Source organism: Aythya fuligula, chromosome 25 (assembly GCF_009819795.1).
Source record: "Aythya fuligula isolate bAytFul2 chromosome 25, bAytFul2.pri, whole genome shotgun sequence".
Lineage (NCBI taxonomy): Eukaryota > Metazoa > Chordata > Aves > Anseriformes > Anatidae > Aythya > Aythya fuligula.
This window is the reverse complement of record NC_045583.1, coordinates 2,771,868-2,794,764: the sequence shown is the minus strand read 5'-3', so window position 1 is coordinate 2,794,764 and position 22,897 is coordinate 2,771,868. Positions and strand designations below refer to the sequence as shown.

Below are 22,897 nucleotides of genomic sequence, written 5' to 3'. Positions count from 1 at the left end.
CTGCGCCGGGTGTGCCAGCCCCTCCAGCAGCACCCAAAAAAAAAAAAAAAAAAGGGACGAGGATCCGAGGAGCCCCGCCACCCCCCCCCCCAGGGAAGCCCTCTCAGCCTGGGCACACTCTCACCGTCGTCCACAGGGTCGCGGAAAGAGCCCGAGCGGATCATGCCCTTGGGTTTGTCTGCCAGGGAGAGGGTGCTGCCCATCTGGGAGGTGCTGTACAGCTCAAAGGTGGAGTCGTGGGTGGGGATGCTGTTGGAGCGGGTGATCCGCGGGGTGGTGGCGGCGGTGGGGCTCACTGCAAGGAGAAGGAGGGAGGGGGAGAGGCAGGGTCAGAGCGGGGCTCGGGGTGGGGAAGAGGGGCTGGGAGCGGTCCGTGGAAGGCGGGGTGGGGAAAGGAAGCAGGGATCGCGGTCCCAAAGCAGAGGCACGGGAGGAAAGCTAAAAAGCAGGTTTACACAGGGACCTGGAGACCTGCGACACTTTCTGGTGAGCACAGAGCTGAGGAAGAAATCCCCCACCCTGAGGCAAAGCTTGTGCCACCGTGCAGGAGCCCATCACCTCCGGGAGCAAGGGGAAAGCACCCCAACACCTCTACCTGAGTCCCCAAACCCTCCAGGAACGTGGAGGAGCCAGGAAAAACAGGGCAGGGCTTCACATTGCTCTCTGGGCACCCCCAGAGGAGAGGAGCGCTGCGGGCAGAGACCCAGTGGTGGGCTGGATGCCCTGAAGCAGCGGCGATGCGTGCCCCTGGTCCCCCCATCACATCCCAGCACCTCGGTGGGGCCAAAGGCACCAGATACGGGGGGTGTGGAGGAGAAACCCATCCACCCAGGGGCAGCCAGAGCCCAGCAGAGAGCCCAGGTGCCGGGGGGGACCCAGGGGACAAGCGGGACAGGGATGGGACAAGCAGGACGGGGTTGGGGAGGGCGGCACTGACCGATGCTGGTGAGCGGGCCCTTCCCCACCAGCGCCATGGGCAGGGCGGGGGGCGAGGGCAGCTCCGTCTGGTCGTCCGACTCGGGGAGCCCGCCGATGGTGTGCGAGTGGCGCCGCTCCTTGGCCTCCTCCTGGGAGTGGAGCTGGTACCTGCAGCGGAGCAGAGCCCAGCACGGTGAGGTGGCGGGGGGGGCCGCTGCCAGCCCCACGCCCCAGGTGCCCCCGCACACCCGTCCTCCCTTCCCAGAAACATTCATGAGCCGTTGGGGCCCTTTTTACCTCAGCCCTTTCTTGGGCAGCGTGTTCCTGTCGCGGTTGGAGCTGGAAGGGAAGGGAAGGGAAGGGAAGATCAGCCACCTGCACGGAGGGGAGGTGCCATGCCGCCCCTAGGGGCTGAGCGACGGCATGGGGACAGATTTCCCCCAAATATCAGCCTCCGAGGCAGGCAAAGGCCACGGTAGGATGGCGAGGAGGGTGCCCAGCAGCCCGTCACCCACCCCTCAGCCCGTACCTGTCCAGATGTGCGAGCCGGGGGCTGCCGCTCCAGCCCAGCTCACCCGCCTCCTCCTCCTCCTCCTCCTCCGCGCTGGCAGTGGGGACAGCAGCAGGGCTGGGGGCGGCGGTGCTGCCCCCCGAAAAGGCACTGGGCAGGCTCATGGGCATCTGCAGGGACTCCATGCTGCGGTGCAGGCCTGAGAGCTTGGGGTACATCCTGCCCTCCTTGGGGACGCTGAAGCCGCCCATGAGCTCCAGGCCCTGGGAGAAGCTGGCCGAGTTGATGTTGAGGATGGGGGCAGGACTGGGGCTGAAGCAGGGCGTCAGGTGCCCGCCGGTCGGGTGCAGGTCCTGGAGCTTGGCAGCGTGCGGGGGGTGCAGCTCGCTGGAGGAGGGCAAGTCCAGGCTGTTGGAGTTGACCTTGTCCAAGTTGGCCAGCGAGGGAGGCTTCACGTACGTCTTGGCAGCAGCTCTGGGGGAGAAAAAGGGGTGAGGACGGCGGTGAGAGCGCACGCCGGGCACGGCTCGGTGCTGGGCACGGCCACACCGGGCTCCTGCTGCCTTTGGGGCAGGGAGGTTCATACCTGAGAGGCGTGGGGGGCAGCTCAGCCACCTTGGCCGCCGGGGGGAGGTTGGCCTGGGCTTTCGGGGTGCTCTCGGGTGAGCCGATGCTCTTCAGCGCCACGCACTCGGAGTCCAGCGCTACCGCCTTGGCCTTGGCCTTCTCCTTCTCCCGGTCCGTCTGGTTGACGGGGGCCGGGGCGCCGCGGCCGGCGCCGATCTTGGACGGCTCCTTGAGCCGAGACACCGAGATGCTGCCCTGCTTGGTGCTGAGCAGGCTGGGATCGATGCTGCTGCTGACGGGCCGGTTGGCACCGCGGCCGCCGGTCACGCTCATGGAGCTGGACTTGGCCGGCCGGGGCAGGCTGCGGTACTGGATGTTGGAGCGAGCCCCCGGGGCCAGGAACCCGGGCTCGGCCGCGTTGGAGACATCCAGGCTCGTTTTCCTCCCGCCGACCGGCTTGACGGGGATGCCAGAGCTCTTCTGGATCTTGCCGAGCGTGGCCGAGCCCCCGGCCTGCATGACGGTGGCGGTGCCGGTGGCAGGAGCCGGCTTCTTGTAGCCGAAGGAGCTGGAGGCCGAGGGGCGCGTGAGGCCCGAGGGGGGCTTCTTGGCGTCACCGATGCGGTCGCGGCCAGCGTCAGAGGAGGAGCGCTGCAGGCCGGTGTTCTTCACCGACAGCTTGCTCTTGTCGGTGGCTTTGGGCTCAGGTTTGCCTGTGGCAGGGAGGGAAGGAGGGGTTAGCAGCCCAGGAGCAGCAGGGAGGGTTTGGGGGACGGGACGTTTGGGTGCAGGATGGCTCACAAATGTCAACAGCCTTGGAGATGAGGAAGCAGAGAGGTGATGTAGAGGAAGAGGACAGGACGCGGCGCTGCCCAGAAGCCAGGATCCCCCCACCCAGCCAGCCTCCAGCCCCGCGGGGTGTTCCACAGCCAGCCCACGGCTGATGTGTGCAGGGAAGGCACACGGAGATACCCAGAATCAGCCCCTGCCCAAACCGGCCTCACCTGCCACTTTGAGGGTGCTCTGGGCCGTGTGGGTGATGGGAGAGGTCACTGCCACCGGAGGGGTCTTGCCCTTCTTGAGGGAGCCCGGGGTGCCCAGGCTGACCGGCTTCTTCAGCTCGCCGCCCTTGGAGCCCTCCTCGCAGCTCTCCGAGGGCTCCCGCCGCCACTTGGAGGAGCCGTGCTCCATCTTGAGGCTGCTGCTGTCGTAGTCCAGCTTCTTGGTCGCCTTGTCCTCGGCCTCGCCGTACCAGCTCAGCCCGCTCTCCGCCAGCGAGCGCTTCTCTGAGTCGGTGCGCAGCTGCGGGACGAGAGGAGTCAGGGGGCAAAACCGGCACCCAGCACAGCCCCAGCGAGTGCCAGGGCACCAGACACCCGTGGGTGCTCCCAGCCCCACCGAATCGCGGCCCCGTGGCACGTGCCGTGCCTTGGGCACCCCTCCCCTGCCCACCCCGCTGCGGGGTGGCAGCGCGGGCACCTACCGCTATGGCCGAGTTCCTGCGCGAGGCCGTGGGGGTGGAGGGCAGGGAGTTGAGCGAGGAGCTGGCGTTGAACTCCTCCGAGCTGAGGTTGTCAGAGGCATCGCTGAGGCCGCTGCTGATGGAGCTGCTTTCATCCCAGCTGCAAGGGCGAAGCCAGCGTGAGGCCCCCTGCCCAGCCGGCCCCTGCCACCGCCGTGTCCCCCTGCCACCCGACTGCACCCCCGGGGCCAAACCTCAGCTCCCGTTCTCCTGGTGGGGAGCCGACGCTTGGCAGCCGTGGCTGGCTCCAGCCCAACCTCGTGCAGGCTCCAAACCCTCACAATTTCCCCGTGCAGGCCCCCACGGAGGTGTTTTACGGACTGCAGGCACCTGTGCAGCGGGGGGGACCAGCACCTGCACCGGCACGGCAGGCGGCACCGCGGCCGGCACCGAGCTCCCCGCGCCCAGCCCCACCGAGGGGGTCAGGAGGATTCCTGGAAAGGGCAGGGAGCGGCCGAAACACCAAACTCACCCACCCCACAGCCTCCACCCTTTCTCAGCCAGCTCCCACTCGCTGCTCCGGCGCCCGCGGGGGACATCGGCACCTCCCCAGCGCCTGGGCAGCTGCTCCGTGCCGGGGGCGCAGCGGAGCGTGCACGAGCCCATCTCCGGGGCTGTCAGTCAGCACGGGCAGAGCGCACGAGCACGGCCGCCTTCCAGCAGGATGAGCACGGCCCCTTTCAGGTCAGCGGCTCAGTAGGTCAGGGAGGGCCCCGCAGCCCCATATCGGCTGCTCTGGGCTTTTTTGGGGGGGACGGGGAGTGGAGCCGAGGGGACGCAGCCAGCTGCGGTCCCCAGCACCGGCACCGGAGCTGCAGCAGCCGGGGGAGCTGTGCAGCAGCACCCAAGTGACATTTGGGGACAGGACGGGCAGGGATGGCAGCCACTGAGCACCTCTGCCACCCAGGGTGCAGGGAGGGTGCCCAAACGCTGGGACGGAGCCACGGGGCAGCAGAGGTTGGATGTCCACGGGGGACTGGTGTCCTCAGCGCCCTGCGGCATCGCCTGGGCAGCTCCAGCACAGCACCGGGTGGGGGTCTGGAACCATTGGGGGGCACGAGCGGGTGCTCATCCTTTCCTCCTCCACACCCCCCAGGCTGGGCACCGCCACAGCCCCTCTGCAGGAGGGTCAGGATGAGGCTCCCCACCCCACGCAGCCCCGGGGGCAGAGCTGCTGTCAGCAGCCAGAGGTTTACGGCCGGGCGAGCAGAGCCTGGCCCCAGGGAAGGGCCCCCCCCCCCCGTCACATCTCGGGGGAGCCCAGAGCTGCCGGGCACCCCGGCAGGGTGTGGGGAGCTCCTGCATCCCCAGCACGAGTCTCTCAAACCCAGGGAACTGGCCAGGGACAGAGGGACGCAGCCCCCTGCATCCCTCCAGCACAAGCCCTGCTGCCCAGGAAGGGATTTAATTACAACCACGTGCCCAGGAAGCGCCACGGAGCTGCCCGGCTCCGCAAATCTCCCAGCACCAGCCTCTGCTGTGGGGATTTCTCACCGGGACAGAAATCCCCAGAGCTCGAGGCGAAGCTCCTCTCCTTTCCCACCTCAGCCCCTCGCCACAGGCAGCCCCCAGAGCCAGGCAGAGCTTTGGGGAGCTGCGCCCCGCGGCCACGTGGCTGCGACCAAACGCGGTTGGGTCTTTCCAGCTCGTGCCAGCCCAGCTGGGCTGACCCCAAAAGCTCTCCCAGCCTCACACAGGAGGCCCCAGGGGGCTGATATATGCAGAGCCCCAGTGAAATGGGCACAGGGCTTGGGGCTAACCCATGGGGAGGTGGCCCCGGACCCTCCTCAGCAGCCCCGTGAGGAAGGACCACGGGGGGAGCTGCCTCTGGCTGGCAGAGACAGAGGGAATCCATCCCAAAAGGGGCAGGGAGCGGGGTCACAGAGCCCGGTGGGGTGACAAGGGGGAAGGAGGGCACCGCTCCCAGCACCCCACGGCATGCGGTGCCCCCGGAGGTGTCAAGGTCCCTGGGCACCACCTCTCCAAATGCCTCCCGGCGCTGCTGCCGCCCCTCTGCAGCACTGGGGACGTGGGGAGCTGAGGTGATTTGGGGCTGAGCCCCTTCCGTAACCCATGGAGCAAGCCCCCAGCACCACCCCAGGACAGCCCGAGGGGGTCACAGGCCACATCCCAAAGGCACTGGGGCCACAGGGTGAGACCTGGGTGCCAGATGCCCACCCCGGGGTGCCTCGAGCTCTCTTGCAGGGCGCATGGCTGGCACGCAAAGGGGTCCTCAAAACCCAGCACCGTACCTAAATGTGACCCCCCCACCACCCCCCTGGCAGAAAAAGGAACTCAGCTTGGGCAAACACAAGCCCCTGGTCCGTGGCTGAGCCCAGGCAGCCCCAAAGCAGCCCTAACGGGGGTCCTGCTGGCCAAGGTCACCCCAGCGCCCCCCTCAAACCCCAAAGCCCCAGCACCACGCTGACACCAAACCCACAAACCCTGCCTGGGGATGCGGGGGGGGATCCTGCAGGGATGCAGCACCCGAGGGAGGGCTGAGCCCCCAAATCTGGGCTGGGGGGGGGGGGGAGCAGCCAGCTCCGAAGCATCTCCGGGGCTGGGCTTTTTGGGACCGGCTGCTGCGGCACCGCGCTCCGGGGGAGCAAAGCTCGGCCCCGCTTTGTGCTCCCCACCCTCCACCTTCCGCAGCGCCCCCCCCCCCAGCTCCCTGCACCGAGACCCCTCCCGGTGGCACCCCGGGGCCATGCGCCCACCCCGGGGAGCTGCGAGACGAGCCCGGGGTGCTGAGGGTGGGGGGGGGCTCCCAAAAGATGCTCGGGGGGTCGGGGTCCCGGCACCGGCTCCGCGCGCGGCGGAGCGCAACGGGGCCAAACCGCGGGGACCCCCGGGGCCGGCAACCGGGAGCTGGAGCTGGGGAGGGGAAGGGGGGGGCGCGGGCGGGGCCGCGGCTCCCTCCCGCCCCCGGCGCGGTGCAGACAAAGCAGCGGCCGCGGTGCGGCCCCGGGGCTCGGGGCCCGGCAGACAAAGCCCCAACCCCGGCCCCGGCCCCCGGGAGCCGCCCGCCCGCAATGCGCCCGCGGCCGCCCCGCGCCGCGCCCGTCGGTGCCGGTCCCGGAGCCGGTCCCGGAGCCGATCCCGGTGCCGGTCCCGGTGCCGGTCCCTACCTGGCGGCCAGGCGCGGGGCACGGCGCATTCTCCCGGCCCGCAGCATGCTGCCGCCCGGAGCAGCGGCCCCGCGGGAGGGGCGGCGGCAGCGGGCCCGCCCCACCGCGTTAAAGCGGCAGCGGCCCCGGCCCGGCTCGGTTCGGGGACAAAAGGCACGCCCCCAACCCCCCCCTCCAAAAAAAAAAATTAAAAAAAAAAAATATTCAGGGGTTGGGGGCTCATCGTCCTTCCAGCCCCCCCCGCATCGCCCCCCGCCTGCACGGAGCCCCCCCCCCGATCCCCTCCCCGTGTCCCCGCATCCCTGCGCCCGGCCCCAGCCGCCCCAAGACCGGTTCTGGTGCCCCCAACCCAACCCCGGAGCTGCCCCCAGAGCTTCTGGGCTCTGCCCCGCACAGGGGGCGGCTGCTTCCAGCAGGCCTGGCTCCCGCAGAGCCCCCCCCTTGCACAACGGCTCGGTTTGCATCTTGGTTTTCCATCCCTGAGCCAAGCGGGAGCTGCGCCCCCAAGGCGGGGCGCACCCCGGGGACCCCCTGGGCCACCCCTCTGCGGCGTTGCGGTGGGCAGAGAGGGTTAAGTGCGGCTCCAGCACAACAGCACCGGTCCCTGCGGGCTCGGAAATAAGTAATTCCTTCCTCGCCAGCCCTCGCACGGCAACGCCTCTTGGCTCCCTCCTGCCGCACAGCCCCGCTCGCGCTGTGCCTGCCCCGGCTTGGCGAGGCGAGGCCGTGTGTGGGGTGCGCGTTGCCCGACCCCGATGGTCACCCCCTTGCCGGCACCTGCTGGCCCCACGGTGGCTCTCGGACACGTGGCTGCTGGCCAGGAGGATGGAGGTTGCCCCCCGAAGCGCTGCGGCACCTCGCTGGGGGGTCTGGCCCCATGGTGAGAGCACCGGGATGCGCTGCCGTGGGATGTGTGCCAGCGGGGCGGCACCGGCACCGCTCCCTTGCGTCCCTCCAGCCTTGCACAATCAGGGTTCCGTCCCCTTCTGTCCCTCCCTCCTGCTCAGGAGCATTTGGAGGAGCAGCTTTGGCCTAAATCTGGATTTGGGGCTGGTGAGGAGCCCCCCTGGACAGCCCGGGTACGCTGGGGGGAGAATCGCTGCTGGTGGCTCCGCGCGGTGCATCCCTGAGCGAGAGCATCACGGCCACGGCGGCACGGCCACAGGTCCTGCTCCTCACCCGTCTCACTCCTGTCACACTGACACCCACCCAGCTGGCCCCGCTGCCACCAGCCTTGTGTGTGAGCCAGGGAAAGCCACCGGGAGCTGGCTGAGCCTGGAAGGACAGAGGGGACGCGGCGTGGCGCACCCCACTGTGTCCTCAGCCACCAGCTTTCGCCTGTCACCTGCCCCAGTTGTCCCCAAAGGAGGACGTGGAGCCCCTCTCGCTCTGTCCCGGCCCTTCTCCCTTGCTCTGCTGTGGTTGTTGCAGTGGGGGAGGCACGGGGCACGCGCAGCCCCCCTGTTTCTGTAGGGCCAGGGCTCTGGGGGGTCTCCGTGCCTAAATCCATGGGTCGCTGGCACCAAGGGGGCTCTGAGGACGGCCGCTGATCTCTCCCATCAGAGCCTCACCCCTGAGCTCCCTGCTCCCAGCAGGGAAAAGCAGGAGCAGCCTGGGCTCTTTGCTTCTCATTCACTTAATGGGGCAGAAAAAACAATTAGCTTCATAAATTACTGGGGGGGGGACGGGTAAGGGGTCCCTCACTACTGCCCAGCGGCTCCGGGCGCTTCCCTGGGAGCACGGCTTCGATGCAGGTGCCCTTTTGGGTGCAGGGGGGAACTGGGCCACCCCTTTACCACCCCCCTGAAGCATCAGAAACCCCGGAGGAAGCGCGTCCCCGCGCGGGGATCTCCGGGAGCGGGGAGACTCCAAGCCTTGCTCAGGGCCCGGGGCGTCGCGGCGGCCGCGTGCGGAGGTCGGAGAGTCCCAGAGCAGCACCGGGGTGGGGGAAGCCGGCGTGACTCAGCCTGCTTGCGAAACTCCTGTTTTTCCTCTTGCCTGGACAAGCCCTCGGCCTCGGACACCTCTGCCTGCAGGGGCCGGGCTCCTCGCACGGGGCACGGCGGCACGTGGCGAGCGGCAAAGCCAAGGGGCCAAGGCAGCGCTTGGCTCCCCGCCCTGCAACGGATCCTGTCCCTGGTCCCCAGCTGTGCCCGGCCCTGTTTCTGGGGTCACAGCCTGCTGGGGACAGGGCTGGAAGCCCCCATGCTCCCTGCACCCCTGCAGGGCCATCCGCCAGCCCTGGGTTATCCCCAGCATCCCCTGACCCCCCCCCCGATCCCAGGAGCCCCTTCCCAAAGCACACCCGAGGTGGCTGCTCCTGGGGAGCCTCAGCACCTGGGGTCTGCACCCCGCTCCTCGAGCAAACCCAAAATAAGGTGGAAACTCCAACACAGAACCCCCAGCGTGGCACAGGGCAGCACGCTTCGATGGTGGCAGTGCCCGGCAGGGCTCTGGGGCTCTTTTTTTGGGCCTGTCCCCAGCTCGCCCCCATCCCGGCTGGAAGCAGGAGCCCCGCGGAGCCCCGGCACGCGGCGCAGCGCAGCCAATATTTATCCAACACCTCTTCCCCGCTGCTCCCCCGTGGCCCAAAACCTCCCTGCCCGGGCCCCGAACACACGCAGGGCCACGTGCGGGGCCACGACCGTGCCCCGCGGGATGTCCCAGCCGAGCGATGACTTCACGGGGCTCTCCGGGACGGCGGAGAGGGGTCAAGCCGGAGCGGTCGACGCCGAGCGCAGGCGTTTGAGGGAAGGGGAGGAGAGCGCCCACGCCGAGCCCGCTCGGAGCAGGGGAGGAGGGCGGCCGCTCCCCCACCGCTCGCGGGGAGCCGAGCCAAACATCTGCTCCAGCCCCCGGGGCTGCGCCGAGCTCAAGGAGCTGCGAGGAAGCCGGAGCCCCGTCCGAGCCTGCTGGAGCACGGCGGTGTCAGTGGGGCCGTGAAGCCACCAAGCTTTTGTGTGCCCGGTGTCAGAAACGTGCTTCTGCACCGTCAAACCCCACCGAGCACAGCTCTGCACCAGGATCCTGATACAGCTGGGGGGGAATAAGGGAAACTGAGGCACGGGAGGTCCCTTCAGCCCCACTCCTGCACCGCCCGTACCCCGCCGAGCCCTCGGCAGCAGGCACAGGGCACGGCAGGTAGAGCTCCGTGGTGCGGCGGAGCCATCCGGGGGCTTCTGGAGCATCCCAGGGCTCTGCCTTTTTGCTGTGCCAGCGTTGTGGGGAAGCGGTCGGGAACGGGCTGGATGACGAAGGATCTGGCAAAAGGAGGGCAGCGGAAAGCACTACGTCATGCAGGGCGCTCTCCAGCCCCGGAGACGTGATGGGGCGGCTCGGAGCGGGGCAGAGCTGACATGTCCTGCACGGGAGGGAGCCTGAGCGTGCGGGGTCGGAGCCCCACCGCCTCCAAGCCCTAACCCTAACCCTATTTTTTCCTCCTGCTGTGCCAGGAGCTGCTGGGACCAGGTCGCCCAGCACGTGTGAAGCAGGGAAGCAGCAGCACAACCACGCAGCCACGCCACAGAGCCACGAGTGGCTCCGGGAGGATGGGGCCATGCCGCCTGGACGCGGGCAGGATGAAACCAGGCAAAACCCGACTTGAAAATCCCCGCCTGAGCCACCCGTGCCTCCTCCGCTTCCGCCTGATTCACACGCAGGTCCGCACACGAACGCGCCCGGCGCCGCCGCATCGCCACCCCCAAAATCACACGACAGCCATCAAGCTGCGGCGCCCCGGGGTCTTCGCAGCCCAGGAAATGTCCCCAGCCCGGCTGGGGGTGGGGATGATAAAAGCATCGCCTTCAGCACCCAGCCAGGGTCTCGCATCAGGCAGGAGGCAGCCACCGGGCGCGCTGGGCAATGCTTGCAGATGAGAACCGTCCGTGGAAGGGAGATTTGTGTCTGTCTGTGCCAGGGACACAGCCCGGGGGTTTGTGCTGACCCTGCCTGCGCCTTGCCCGGCCCCCAAGGACCATGAGGACAGGGCAGGAGAGCGGCACCAGCGCACCCAACGCTGCTTTGAACCCAAACCCACTGCACGCTCAGCCCCGTGGCACGCACGGTGCCCGCAGCGCCACGAACACCTCCTCACCCTGCTGCCATCCCGCTTCCCCTTTGCCACCTTCCCCAGCACCGGCGGGGGTCCCCTGGGGCTCCCCCCTCCACCGCCACCCCCCTGCGGGGGTCCCCACACCGCCCACCCCGTCCACGTGCCGCTCCCCTACCTCGTGCCGCAGCGCCGCGTCTCCGAGGGGCTTTGTCACCGCGTCCCCGTCCCCGGGGATGTGACACGGCGTCCCCCGGGCGGGCTGTGTCCCACTGCCCCACAAGGCTCCGTGCGCGTGCGTGGGGGAGCTGCCCCCACAACCCGGGCCCGGGGGGGGGCCGCTGGCCCCATCTGCAGCGCGCGGCTCCTGCCCGGTGCATTAGCGGCACGGGGAGACGCGGCCCGGGGCACTGCTGGGTTTCTAGGTCAGGCAGCCGAGGAGGTTGGATGAGGGGCTGCGAGGTCCCAGCTGATCCTCCCGGGTGCCACACGACGCCGTTGCCTCGTGTCCCATCTTCTGGGACCCGGGAACAGAGCCCGGCCCCCTCCTCGCTGCAGGGCTCTGCCCTCAGCCTCCCCTTCTCCAGCCCGAACACCCCCAGCCCCGCAGCCGCCCCTCCCAGCTCAGTTCCCAGCCCCTTCTCAGCTCGTTTCTCCGGGAGAACACCGGGCCAAACGGTGTAAATGCTGTTCTGAAGCCCAGGAATGCTGTGGAAAATGCAAAACGCTGCTGAAACCCAGGCAGACGTCATCCACAGGGCCCCACGCAGGGATGGGGACCATGGTGCAGCCACCTGCCCTGGCTGAGGACACCCTGAGGTTACACACACAGCTCCAGGACGAGCACGGAGGGTGAAGGGGGGTGCTGGAGCCCCTCACCCCATAGGGAGACCCACAGAAAAGCCCCAACTTCAGCCCCGAGCTACACCAGGCACTGCAAAGCCACCCGTCAGCCCACCGGGTCCCCCAGCCGGTGACACGCCACCTCTGCCTGCTCACCCGGGGGGGACACCGCGCTCAGCCAGCACCAGGCACCGGCTCTCACGAGCACGGGGCAGCCCCTCGAGCCCCCCGAGGAGGGCTCGGACACCCCTCAAGCCCACAGTCCCCATGGCACAGGCTGCATGACCCCCCCGGCCCCCCGCTCACCGCTGTCGCACGCCTCCGAGCCGCGTTTGGGCAGCGCTGCCCCGAGCCCCAGGACGGGGGTGAAGCCGCGGGCTGAGCCGGGTTCTGCCAGGAGCTGACGTGACTGCGGACACCCCACGAGGGCTGGAGCAGCACTGTCAGGAGGCCAAATACCTCCTCCTGCTCTGGGACAACTCAAACGCTGGCGTTATTTATTTTCTCGTGCGCTGAAACAGGAAACCTCCAATATGCTGGAGCCCTGGACCCCCACCAGAGCCAGGGGCACCTCGGCAGCTCAGCGGGAGCGGGGACAAACTGGTGTAAACTGCACGGGACAAACTGGTGTAAACTGGGAGGACCCTTCTGAAGGCAGCAGCTTTGGCCTGCAGCCCTTTACCACCGGCTTTTCTCAGCCCCCTGCTCTGGAAACACCCAGGCGAGCCGGACACCTCCTGCACACCAGGACAGCAGCACGTCCCTGCTAGCCACCAGCAGCCCGGGGCAGCCCAGCACCATTTGGCTCCCCAGCACCAGCACTGCAAGGGCCACGTGCCCTCGATGGAGGGCAAGCACCTCCTGGGTGCGGGGACACGACGCACCCGCGGCGATCTCCGTGCTCCTCCACCCCAAACCGAAAGGGGAGGTGGCAAAACCTCCAGAAGAGCCCAGCCCGGGGCACTTACCCCGTGGTGATGTCGTCGTCCTCCGTCAGGGTCTTCCCCATCAGGTCGCTGTCGCTCATGTAGCCCGACTTCAGCTCCACGTCGTCCGTGTCCAGCGCCTCGACCAGCTCCAGGCGCGAGATGTGGCTCAGCTTGCTGGGGCTGCGCATGGGCATGGTGTGCGAGTAGTGCGCCCGCTCGCCGTGCATGTACCAGCTGGGGGTGCCCTCGGAGCGGCAGCTGCCCCCCACCGAGGGCGCGTCCCCGGCCTGCAGGCGCGGGCTCGACTGCCCGTAGCGCCAGGAGAGCGGCGAGGAGCGGTTGGAGAGGCTGGAGACGCTGCGGGGGTTGGCTTCGTCACTGTCGTAGCACGTCATCTCCAGGGAGCTGTGAGGACGGGGAGCCGGGTTTAGGGTCGGGGTTAGCGTTAGGTTCTGGCAGATCCTCCTGCCTCTAGGATTTCCCGTTTTGAAACGTGTGGGGTCTCTGCCAGCACCGAGCCTCAGGATCCCCCGTGCAAACGGTTCAGAGGGACCCGGAGTCTCCATCGCTGCATCCCGCCCACCTCTGCACCTCCATCACCTCGGAGCAGGGGCTGGCAGCAAACACGAGAGGGGCAGCACCTCCGCGTGGCACCAGGGACCAGCCCAGCCCCCCGAGGGTCCTGCTGAACCCCATTAACAGGCAGCTGTCAGGGAAAGCCCAGCTGTGCTGCCCGTGCCAGCGCGCCTCTCCGCAGCCAGCCCAGAGCCGCGAGCGCAGCGGTGCCGGGGAGCTCAGCTACTCCCCGCACCCCTCGGGGTGTATTTCGGGCAAACGGCATGTCAGGGAGTGATGCTGAGGCTAAATTTAGACACCAAAAATGATTACTTCTTGGAGCAGCTACTCGGGAACCCACAGCCCTCCCCTTGGCTCCGCACTCTGCTCTCAGGGAGCTATTCCCGAGCCGCAACCGCGCCGCGCTTGGGCTGAACGCTCCGGCAGCAGCACCAGAAGCCAAAGCCCGGCTGCAGCACGGAATTTAAAAGAGGGAACTGCATAAAAACTAGGAAGTTCGTTCCAGCGGAACTGAAAGGGGCAGCTAAAAGGGTGCGTTTTTTGTAGGAAGCACAAAGGCTATTTAAAGATGTTGTGCTGGCAGCTCGCAGCAGATGCGAGCCACGTCCCCGAGCAGGGCGCAGAAAGCCCCGAGGAAGCTCCCGCGGCCCCGCGGCCAGGCTCAAGGGCTGTCAGAGCACGGTGACAGCTTCCAGGAACAAAGCTGCGTCCTAGCACGGGGACAGGAAAGGGTCAAGGCTCCGCTGGATGAAAGACCCCAGCGAGGAGAAGAGGAGAAATGGCAGGAATATTTGTGGAAGGAATAAAACGGAGCGGTAAGCCCTTCCCAGGCACGTGGGAGCAGGCAGAGAGCGTGCACCAGGAGGACACCCAGCTGCCAGAGTGCCCCAGGAAGAAAGCTGCGACAGATGGGGGGCACTTTTTACATCCAAGCTGGCTTGGGGAGCTGAAGGAGTCCCCACACCATGGCCCCAGTCCCCAGAGAACCTGCCTCTGGTGCTCCTGGAGGGAAGTGGTGGACCTCGCACCACGGCCAGCACCACAGAGCCCGAAGCGGCTCCGATTTGAGGAGACCCAGGGTGCCCCCAGAGGACCACAGGAAGCATCTGTATTGGGCACACTTGTAGAAAGTGCTCCTAGGAGCAGAATTAGTGGGTCTGTGTGGTGGTGACAAGCCGTGTGTGGCGGCCCAGCTGTGGGAAGTGCAGCCTGGTGGCGTGGTGGGGCTGCTGGAGGGATGCCTGCAGCACACTGCTGCAGGTCAGTGAGCTCTCCCACCAAACGTAGCTCCCAAATAAACTCATCTGTCACCGGGTAAGAGGGAAAGCCCTCACGGATGTAAGAACTCCTTACGGGACAGAAAGCAGGGGCAGGCTTCCCTGGGCTGCTCCCACCGGTTACCCGTGGTCCATTTTCTCCACGGCAGGGATTGGGCTGAGGCTCAGCCGTGGGCTGGGTGCACGAATCATCAAGGAAAGGAGGTGATGGCGAAGAGAGAAAGCCCACCAGCAATACTAATTTAATCGCCCTTAATATCCTTGCCCTATTTCCCTAAGACAGGGGCTGACAGAGGATTTGCTCAGGAGCCGCTGAGCCGAGCAGCGCGCCAAGGAAGCAGCGGATGAAATTTGACACAGATGAATGCAAAGCAAATGCAAAGCAGCCCTGACTCGGCGTGAGCAGCGCCAGGCTGCAAACGGGCTCCCACACCGAGCGAAGAGATTGCAGAGCTGCAGTGGATAATTCCAGGAAATCGCCAGCTCGGGGAATATTGCCACGGCCCCCGTGGAAATCCCAGTGCCCGAGCGCTCTGCTCCCTCCAGCTCAGAGATCTGGAAGGTGGGGTGAGGATGATGAAGGTCTTGGCAAGCTGCTGGGTGATAAAGAGGTGAATAGAGGGGGTTCTGCAGCCTGGATAAAGCCGGCTGGGGGTGGGGGGCACAGGGGAGCCCTGTAACTGCCAGTGGTTGGTGAGGGGGGGCCAGGAAGCCCCTGGAAGGTCCAGCAGGTTCTCGCCCCTTCCAGCACAAAACCAAGCATGCAGCGAGGCCACGAGGTGGCAACAAACACCCAGAGAAGGACGCACAGCTCCTGGCTCCCCGGCCTCGCCGACACCCGGCGCAGTCGCCCTGCAGAGCCCAGGCTGGGCACGGGGCTGGAGCTGCTGGGCAGAGCCCGAGCGCATCCAGAGCACGGCAGCAACCCTGCAGGGACCCCAGGGGCACAGTGCTGGCCCCAGACACGTGTCAGGGACACAAACGCAGCCCCAAACGCCCACGTGTACATGTAGGTCCCCCCCCGGGGCCATGGGGTGCAGCCAGAGCCCTCTCCCACCCGGGACCCCCAAGGGAAGGTGCTGGTTGTGGGGAGGGGGACGTGGGGTGCTGGGGCCTCACCTGTGCGACACCTGGGAGCCCCGCAGGCTGGACATGGTCTCCTCCAGGTTCTGCCGAAGGTCCAGCACATTCTGCACTGTCCTCTTCCTCTGGGACTCGGGGTCTGCGGGGGGACAAGGAGGTGGCATTAACGGGATGAAACCTCCCAGCGCAGCTTTCCCAACCAAGGCCCTCCCCAGGTCCCACGCTGCCACCGGGAGGGGACAGGGCAGGGCCCCCACACTGAACCCAGGTGTTTGGTGGCCGTGAGCAAGGGCAGAGGGACCAAAAGCAGGGACACCGAGGCCTGAGGTGACCCCAGGCATCCCCAGGCAGCAGGGCCAGGACCCTGCTGGGACGGGGACATCTGCTCCAAAAAGACCACGCTGGGAGCACGTTCACACCTGCACACCCCCCCTAAGGGACCCGCACGCGTGCTCACATGCCCAAAAGCGTGTGCACACACACCTGGAGACCCCCCCGTGCGTGAACACACACACACACGTGTCCATGCACACAGCCGGGGGGGGTCCCTGCGCCCTTTCCATGGCAGCTGCTACTGGGCTCGGGGCACGGCTCCAGCCTTCCTGCAGGTCCCGTCGGGTAACAGCCGTGCCCACGCGGCTTTGATCCCCGATTTCAAGCCTTTCAGCCGTGGCCACGGCGTGCCATTGAGCCGTGGTGACAGCTTAAAGGGCAGCGGGCGCGAGGGGACGCTGGAGGTGGCTCCTCCTAACGCGCCGTGGCACCCGGCGCTGCGGGAGAGCTGCAGGAGCCGGGGGGACACCCCCAGCAAAGCCCCCCAGCAAGCTCCCCACGACACCAAGGCCACGTGTCCAGCACACGAGCAGAGCCCGCGTCCCTTTGTCCCTGTCACAGGCCAGGCACCTCCCCGGGCACCTCCCCGGGCACCGCAGGCAGAGCCCACGCGCCCCGCTGCGAAGCATCGCTGATCTCCGCGTGGAAGGTGGTGATGATGAGCACCAGCAGCCCCGATGAGACGGGTGAAATGAAGCAGGTTCACGCCTGCAGCACGAAGGGTGAGCTCCAGCAGAGCTCCTGGCCGGGGCCGGGCAGGCGGGGGGCACCCAGCACCGCTCACACCCACGGGAGAGCGGGGACGGGGATGGGGACGTGCGGGCAGCGAGGGCGCAGGGGTGCAGGGCTGCCAGCTCAGCAGCGGCTCCCTCCCAAAAACGCTCAGCTGCCTCCCCTGTGGCCGTTCCCACTGGCCCCAAGCCACCGTGGGGCTGGTGCTGCCTCCTGCGGGGTGGCCACACGAGCACCCGCTGCGTCCCCAGCCGCGCTGTGAGCCCACAGGGTCCCAGTTTCAGGGCGCTGGCACTGACTCCGCTCCCCAGCTTCTCCCAGCCTGATCCCCGCTCCAGCCACCCCACTCCACCCCCTCCCGGCACAGCTCGCTCCCCGAATTTTTGGCCGGCCATCCGGAGGTCGCTCCAACCTCTGGAGATGCCGCGGGAAAAGCTGCAGCTTTCACCTGGGAGAGATCCAGCCCCCGGGAGCTGCTCTCCCACCTCTGCACACACCCCAGCCGGCACCGAGGTGCCGCAGCGTGCGGGCAGGGGCGGTGGCACCGCCGGGCAGCGGGGTCCCTTTCCCAGGTGAGCGGGGCTGGCCGAGCCGCTGCGTGCCAGAGCTGAGCCGAAACCGGAGCCGCCGGGAGAGGCTGGAGTGTGGGAACGGTGCTGGATTCCTCCCCTCATCGATTTAGCAAGCCCTGCTGCAGCCAGATGGTTCCAGCTGCCGGCTCGGGGAGCAGCGGGTCAGACAGACATCCCACCTCGGCCGGGCTGGCTTCCCCGGCAGTGACGTGTCCCGCCGTGTCCCCTGCTCGGCCGGGGCCGCGTTTTCGGGGCCATTTCCTCCACCCCAGCTCTGGAGCACAGCCCCGCCGGCAGCCCCTGGCTGCTCTCTCGGGCTCCGTCCCACTGCAGCGCCCCGCTGAGCACCCCCCAACCCCGCCGTGCCGAGGAGGTGCCCCAGGCACTGTCCCCAAATGCTGCGTCCTGCGGCCACGCTTGAGCAGCTCTCCTCGCCCCACTGCAGCTCCATCCCTCGCCTGAGCACCCTCAGCTCCCTCCAGCGTCAGCGAGCAAAATTCGGCTGATTCACAGGAGGGGAAACTGAGGCAGGAAGACCGAATCCTCCCCAAAGCTGACCCAGCCGCCCTCCCACCATGCGTGCCGTGCCCGGTGCGGGGCCGCCACCTTCCCCACCTGCCCAAGAAGGGCTCCAACACATCCTCGTGCTGCAGACGTGGCCGAGTACATCAGGGAACGAGGAACCCATCGGCTCCCAGCGGCTCGTGACAGCTCCTTGCAAAGGAGCACGTGGCCAACACCTCCCGCTGGGGCCAGGCAGCTCCGCGCCCGTGGGACACGTGTGCCCCATGTGCCTTGGCAGGGAAACCCGGGGGGGTGCGCGCGCCGCCCGAGCGCTCGACGGCGTCGTGCGCGTGCTCATGTGGGGGCCACGTGGCAGCAGGAGCCGTGGGGCCGCGGGGAGGTGTTTGTGTGTGTGTGTGTGTGTGTGTGTGCACCCCCGTGACCGGGCAGGCGTGCACGCACCAGGACAGCAGCAGTAAAAGCAGGCAGCCACGCACAGGGGCAGCGCGCAGCAGAGGGGCGCTTGCCGGGCTGGCACGGGACGTTGGTGCCGGTGTGGCGCTCACACGCGTGCATTTTCTTGCCCCCGAGCCACCCCGAGCGGTCTCGTTCCAGAACAGGCTGGGATCGGACTCCTGGTGACCCGGCGAGGTTTTGCACGGCAAGCAGCAATTTCCTATAAAAGGCCTCGCCGCACTCGTGAGTCATTCCGGTGGGCCCCTGGTACACAGGAGCTCCAACAATTTTCCCCAGGCCACGAAACGTTTTTACCCGTTGCTCAATTCCTTGCAGAGCGCTGAAGAAAACGCCAATAAACTCAGCAAGAAAAGCAGCTCTCCGGGGGCAGCGAGGTGCCTGCAGGCTCCCCGGCCCTGCAGACCCCCAAGTGGACGCGCGCTGCCCCGGGCCGTGCTCCCGGCTGCGCCTCGGGACGCATCGGGGCCGTGGGGAGCCTGCCCGAGCCCTTCTCCCCCTGCCCACGCTGCCTCCAGCCTCCTTTTTTGCTGCGTTTCCCTTTCAAACCCTCTGCTCCAGCACCTGGAGCCCGCTGCAGCCGAGGAGAGCCCAAGACCGGTTCAAGACCCAAAGCTCCCCAGCCTGCAGCGTGCGCATCGGTTCCCCTGGCGTGGCCCGCTGACAGCAGAGGCTTTCCATATGGAGGCCAGGGGCTTTATCTTAGGTTTCCTGCAGCTCTGATTCACGCTCCTGGGCGGCCGGGCAGGGGGATGGTCACACCGTGCAACCCTTCTCCCTGCGGTTTAATTAATCCTTCCTTCCCCCCACGGCCACCCAGCGGGCTAAAGGAGCAGTGGGGATCGCTAACGGGACTCTGTGGGGTAACCGCCGGGTCCCCGGGGTCTGCATCCACCCCGCGTCTCTCGTCGGGCTGGATCCTTCTGCACAAATCCGTGGCTCTGCAGGAGGCTCCAAAGGCAGCCCCATCCCCTGCAAGGACGCACTGTACCCTATAACAGCTGTCCCCATAACCGGGGCCGTCCCCATAGGGCCGTCCCCACTCCCAGAGCAGCCCCGCAGCACACACAGGGGCCGTCGGCTCCCCGCTGGCAGGCGAGAGCAGAAAATCAGCAGCAGCGCAGCGGGGACAGGCCAGGACTTCAGCCGAATCAGCACTTCTGGGGCGAGGGCTGCTGCTAAGCCTTGTGAATCGCTTCTCCTAATGAGGGCAGGGCTGGGAGACCTGGAGCCTGAACCCGGTCTGGCTCCAGCAAGCCAAGCTTTTAAAAGGGATTCAGACTTTCTCAGGCTAGAGCAGCCATAAATCTCGTTAATTGGGTCTCTCCCATACACTACTTTCCAAGTGAACCCGCTGGAGAGATCCAGCCTGGGCCCCCAGCCCATTTGCGGGTTTCTTTCAATGGATGCTGCGCTTGGCCCCGAAGCACCCCACCTGCGCATCCAAATCGCAGCTCCTTTTTCTTTCACGACAGCTTCAAGCTGCTCGGCACGTCCCAGCTCCACGCCTCGCTCCGTGCCTCCACGCCGGGAGCCAGCGCCTGGGGTGCCCCAAATCCCCCCCCGCCGGGGCAGACCCTGCCCCGTGGCACAGCCACTCTCACCCCGCGCTGGGAGCAGCCCCACGCTCCCATCCCCGGCACTGCGGGTTCCAAAATAACACGGAGGAAACGCCGGCAGCCTGGGAGCAGAGCAGGAGAGATAGCAGAGGGCAGGGGCTCGCCCTGATCTGCACGCCCAGGGGTGCCCTGGGGCACTCGCTGGCTTCTGGAGAGCACAGAAAAGGGACACCAGGCACCTGATGGCACCGCCTGCCCGCCCTGGGACGCACACACTGCAAGTGTCCCCAGCCCGGTGCCCTGCAGAGCAGGGTTTGTCCAGGCACGCGTCACTCCGTGCCTCAGTTTCCCCCTCCCTGGATTCGCTGTCCCCTTGGGGCACCAGTATTTGTGCGTGCGAGCGTCGGGCTGCCCTGCGCATCCCCTGGGTAGCAACGTGCAGCCCTGGGATTTCAGGTGCCCGCTGCGACACGCCGCCTGTGACAGCCACCAGCACACGCTCGAGGGGATGCTGCAGACCCTAGGCAAAAAAAAAAAAAGGAACAGAACCGGGGGGACAAAAGCAAAAAGAAAAACCTCGAGGCAGAAGGTGCGGGCGGGCCTGGGGGCCCCGGAGCAGCCGGCAGCAGCAGGTTCACGCTCCCCACACGTCACGAGACACGGGGCGGACATGGTGGAAATTCAAAATTCCAGATGGCTCTTTGGGCTTTTTTTTTTTTTTTTTTTTCTTCTGTCTCATTTCCAAGGCAACAAGACTCGCTGTCATCTGCCAGTTGCCATAGCGATTTCACCTGATTCTGCTTCAGCAGCGCAGCGGAAGAGAAAGCCGGGCGAGCCGAGCTCTCTGCTGCCGCGGAGCCGCGAGCTGGGGCGCGTTCAAAGTTCCTGGGGAGAGCAGGAGATAAATGGGGCTTTATCCGAGGAGGCAATGGGCTGATTCACGGGATCAAAGGAAGGAACTGCGGGTTTCTATAGCACAAACCAGCCCTTCACTTAACTGCTTCGACGCCCTCCAGATGCGCCGCACATCTGGGGACGTCGCCGCGCCCCGCGCCGAGCTCTGCCTGGTGGAGGAAGGGGTTTGGGTGCCGGGGGTCCTGCGCCCGCTTCTGGCTGGGTCTCAAGGACCGAGCTGGGCTCCTGCAGCGATCCCAGAGCAGGTCCAGCACTCACAGCCACCCCTGTCCCAGCACAGCCCTGCCCCAGCAGCTCGGGGAGCAGGAACTCCGGCGTGATCGAGCGCTCGGGCAGCCCCAGCAGCAAGCAGGGATGCAGCACCCTCTGCCGCTGCAAGGACGAAGCCTGGCACCCTTTGGCCTCCCCAAATTTGGGGTTAGGCAGGACGCACCGCTGGGAGCTGCACGCAGCCGGCCACCGACAGCACCCGTGGAAAGAGCGAACGACTCGGGAGCTCCCGCTCTGCGGTAGCCGCGTGCTGACTCGTGGTCTCGTGGTCATATGCCCCAGATCAGCAGATCTGACGAAGCTCCAGGAGCCAGCCCGCCCTGCCTGAGGCTCCCTTCTGCCGTTTGCATCCTCGCTGAGCACAACGAGCCCCTTGAGCAGGGGCTGGAGGGCCGAGAGAGGACACTCGGTGCTGGCAGGATGCTCGCGGGTGGCAGCCTCCCAGGCGGGCAGAGCCCCCGTGCCCATTCCTCCTTGCTCTCACTGCCTGCCATGAGCCCGGGGCTGGCCGAAATAGGGTTTACGACCCCACAGGCCTGTCCCCTCCTCAGCCCATGTGCCCGTCCCCAGGACTGAGGGGAAGGGCCCCGGCGGGGCAGCTCCTGGCTTGCGCTGGCTCCAATTTGCAGGGAGCAGCGCTCCAAGCGCGAGCACGGTCATGAGCGCGGCCAAACTCCCCGCTCCCGGCCAGAACACAGCCATGCTTGGGGAAGCTTTATATTCACAGAGACAAACAACTCACATTTGCTTTTTAACTGTTGGAATTGCACCCACTGGGACGGAGCGAACAGGGAGCCTTTTGTCCCCTTCTCCTTGTGACTGAGAGCTTTGTGCAGAGCAATGCGTTGCAAACCCAATTCTCCGCGGCCTCAGCTGGGCTCTGCGGCTCTGGTAGACACTTGGTGTGTCTGTCCATCACCCGGCCAGCCAAGGAGCCCTCGTGCGTCTCCAGCCAGCGTGCAAAATGCCCTCCCTCCCTCTCCAGCCAGCCGCGACCCACAGATGTGCCCTGCCCAGCGTGTCTTCTCGCTGAGCCACCACGACAGACCCAAAACGCGATGCTGGGGAAGGCAGCGGCTCCAAAACCAAGCTCAGAAACCCAAATTGCACAGGGCCACGGGCGGCACGGCTGCTCCTTTGGGTTCCAGCCCGCTGGGAGCATCTCCAACCCTGAAAATGCCAGCACAGCACGCTCAGAAGGACCGGGTCGCTGCCGACTTCCAGGGGAGGTCTCAGCCACCATCACCTCTTGGAGAGGGGGCTCCACAGACCCCTTGCCACGGCAGAGCTCCTGAATTCAGAGCTCACCAAGCTGCCAGGGTGCTGTCACCCTGCAGAAGAGGCAAGGGGCGGTGTGCCTGGATCAGGCCACGTCCTTGAGGCACCGGTGGAGCCCGTCCTGGTGTCCCCAGGACAGCGCCGGGGAGCGAGCCCAGCCGACGCGAGCTGCAGGCTGCTTTGTGGCTCCATTGTTGCCACCCCCCTCCAGGGGGAGGGAGGCAACCCAGGCTATTTTTACTTCCATCTGGGGAATCGCTTCCCTCCAAAGTACGCTGCCACAATGCTAATTTTGAGGCTGATGATTAATTGATGTCAGGCTCATTAGGGGGCCAACGGATCCCTCTTCCCCGGGAGCGCCAAGGACAAGGGGGACGTGTTTTGACAGATGTTGCTCGAGCCGCGTGTGAGCCACGTCCTAACAACGGAGCAAAATAGGAGCCATTACCATGGAAAGCCCTGGAAATGGGAAGGGAAGTGCCTGCACGCGACCCCGCCGCCCTTCCCCGCGCACCCCCTAATCAGCCCTTCACGCTCTGCCCGGCGTTACCAGGGCTTTTCTCCCGGAGATAAACGACCATTGTGTGCCCGGGGGGGTGACCGAACCCCCTGCCGGCAGCCCTGCGGGGGGAGAGAGGAGTTTTTCTCCCCCCCCAGCCTCGCAGGAGGGCCAGGTGCCAAATCCAGCCCGGCACCGGGAGCCGCAGCCTGCGGGCGCGCTGCTCGTGCCAGGCACGGGGCACGATTGCCCCCGCTGGAAATCACAGCTGAGGATTGTGGCGCTCATCACACATTTTGGGGCCCTGCCCCGCGGCCTGGAGCCACTCACCCCGAGGCAAACCTGCTCCTGCTCCCCTA

At 66.8% G+C, this 22,897-nt stretch overlaps 1 protein-coding gene across 2 annotated transcripts in view; it reads right to left on the bottom strand.

Annotated features, from left to right (window-relative positions):
• NAV1 (neuron navigator 1) overlaps positions 1–22,897 on the bottom strand; it is a 43,616-nt gene that overhangs the window by 7,930 nt on the left and 12,789 nt on the right. For both annotated transcript variants that reach the window (XM_032203173.1, XM_032203174.1), the window contains 9 exons: positions 15,439–15,541; positions 12,506–12,871; positions 3,480–3,618; positions 3,001–3,298; positions 2,016–2,709; positions 1,448–1,903; positions 1,216–1,257; positions 938–1,086; positions 125–295 (listed from right to left, as the gene is read on the bottom strand). In XM_032203173.1, the coding sequence (XP_032059064.1) occupies positions 125–295; positions 938–1,086; positions 1,216–1,257; positions 1,448–1,903; positions 2,016–2,709; positions 3,001–3,298; positions 3,480–3,618; positions 12,506–12,871; positions 15,439–15,541 (2,418 nt within the window). The remainder of the gene's footprint in view (positions 1–124; positions 296–937; positions 1,087–1,215; positions 1,258–1,447; positions 1,904–2,015; positions 2,710–3,000; positions 3,299–3,479; positions 3,619–12,505; positions 12,872–15,438; positions 15,542–22,897) is intronic.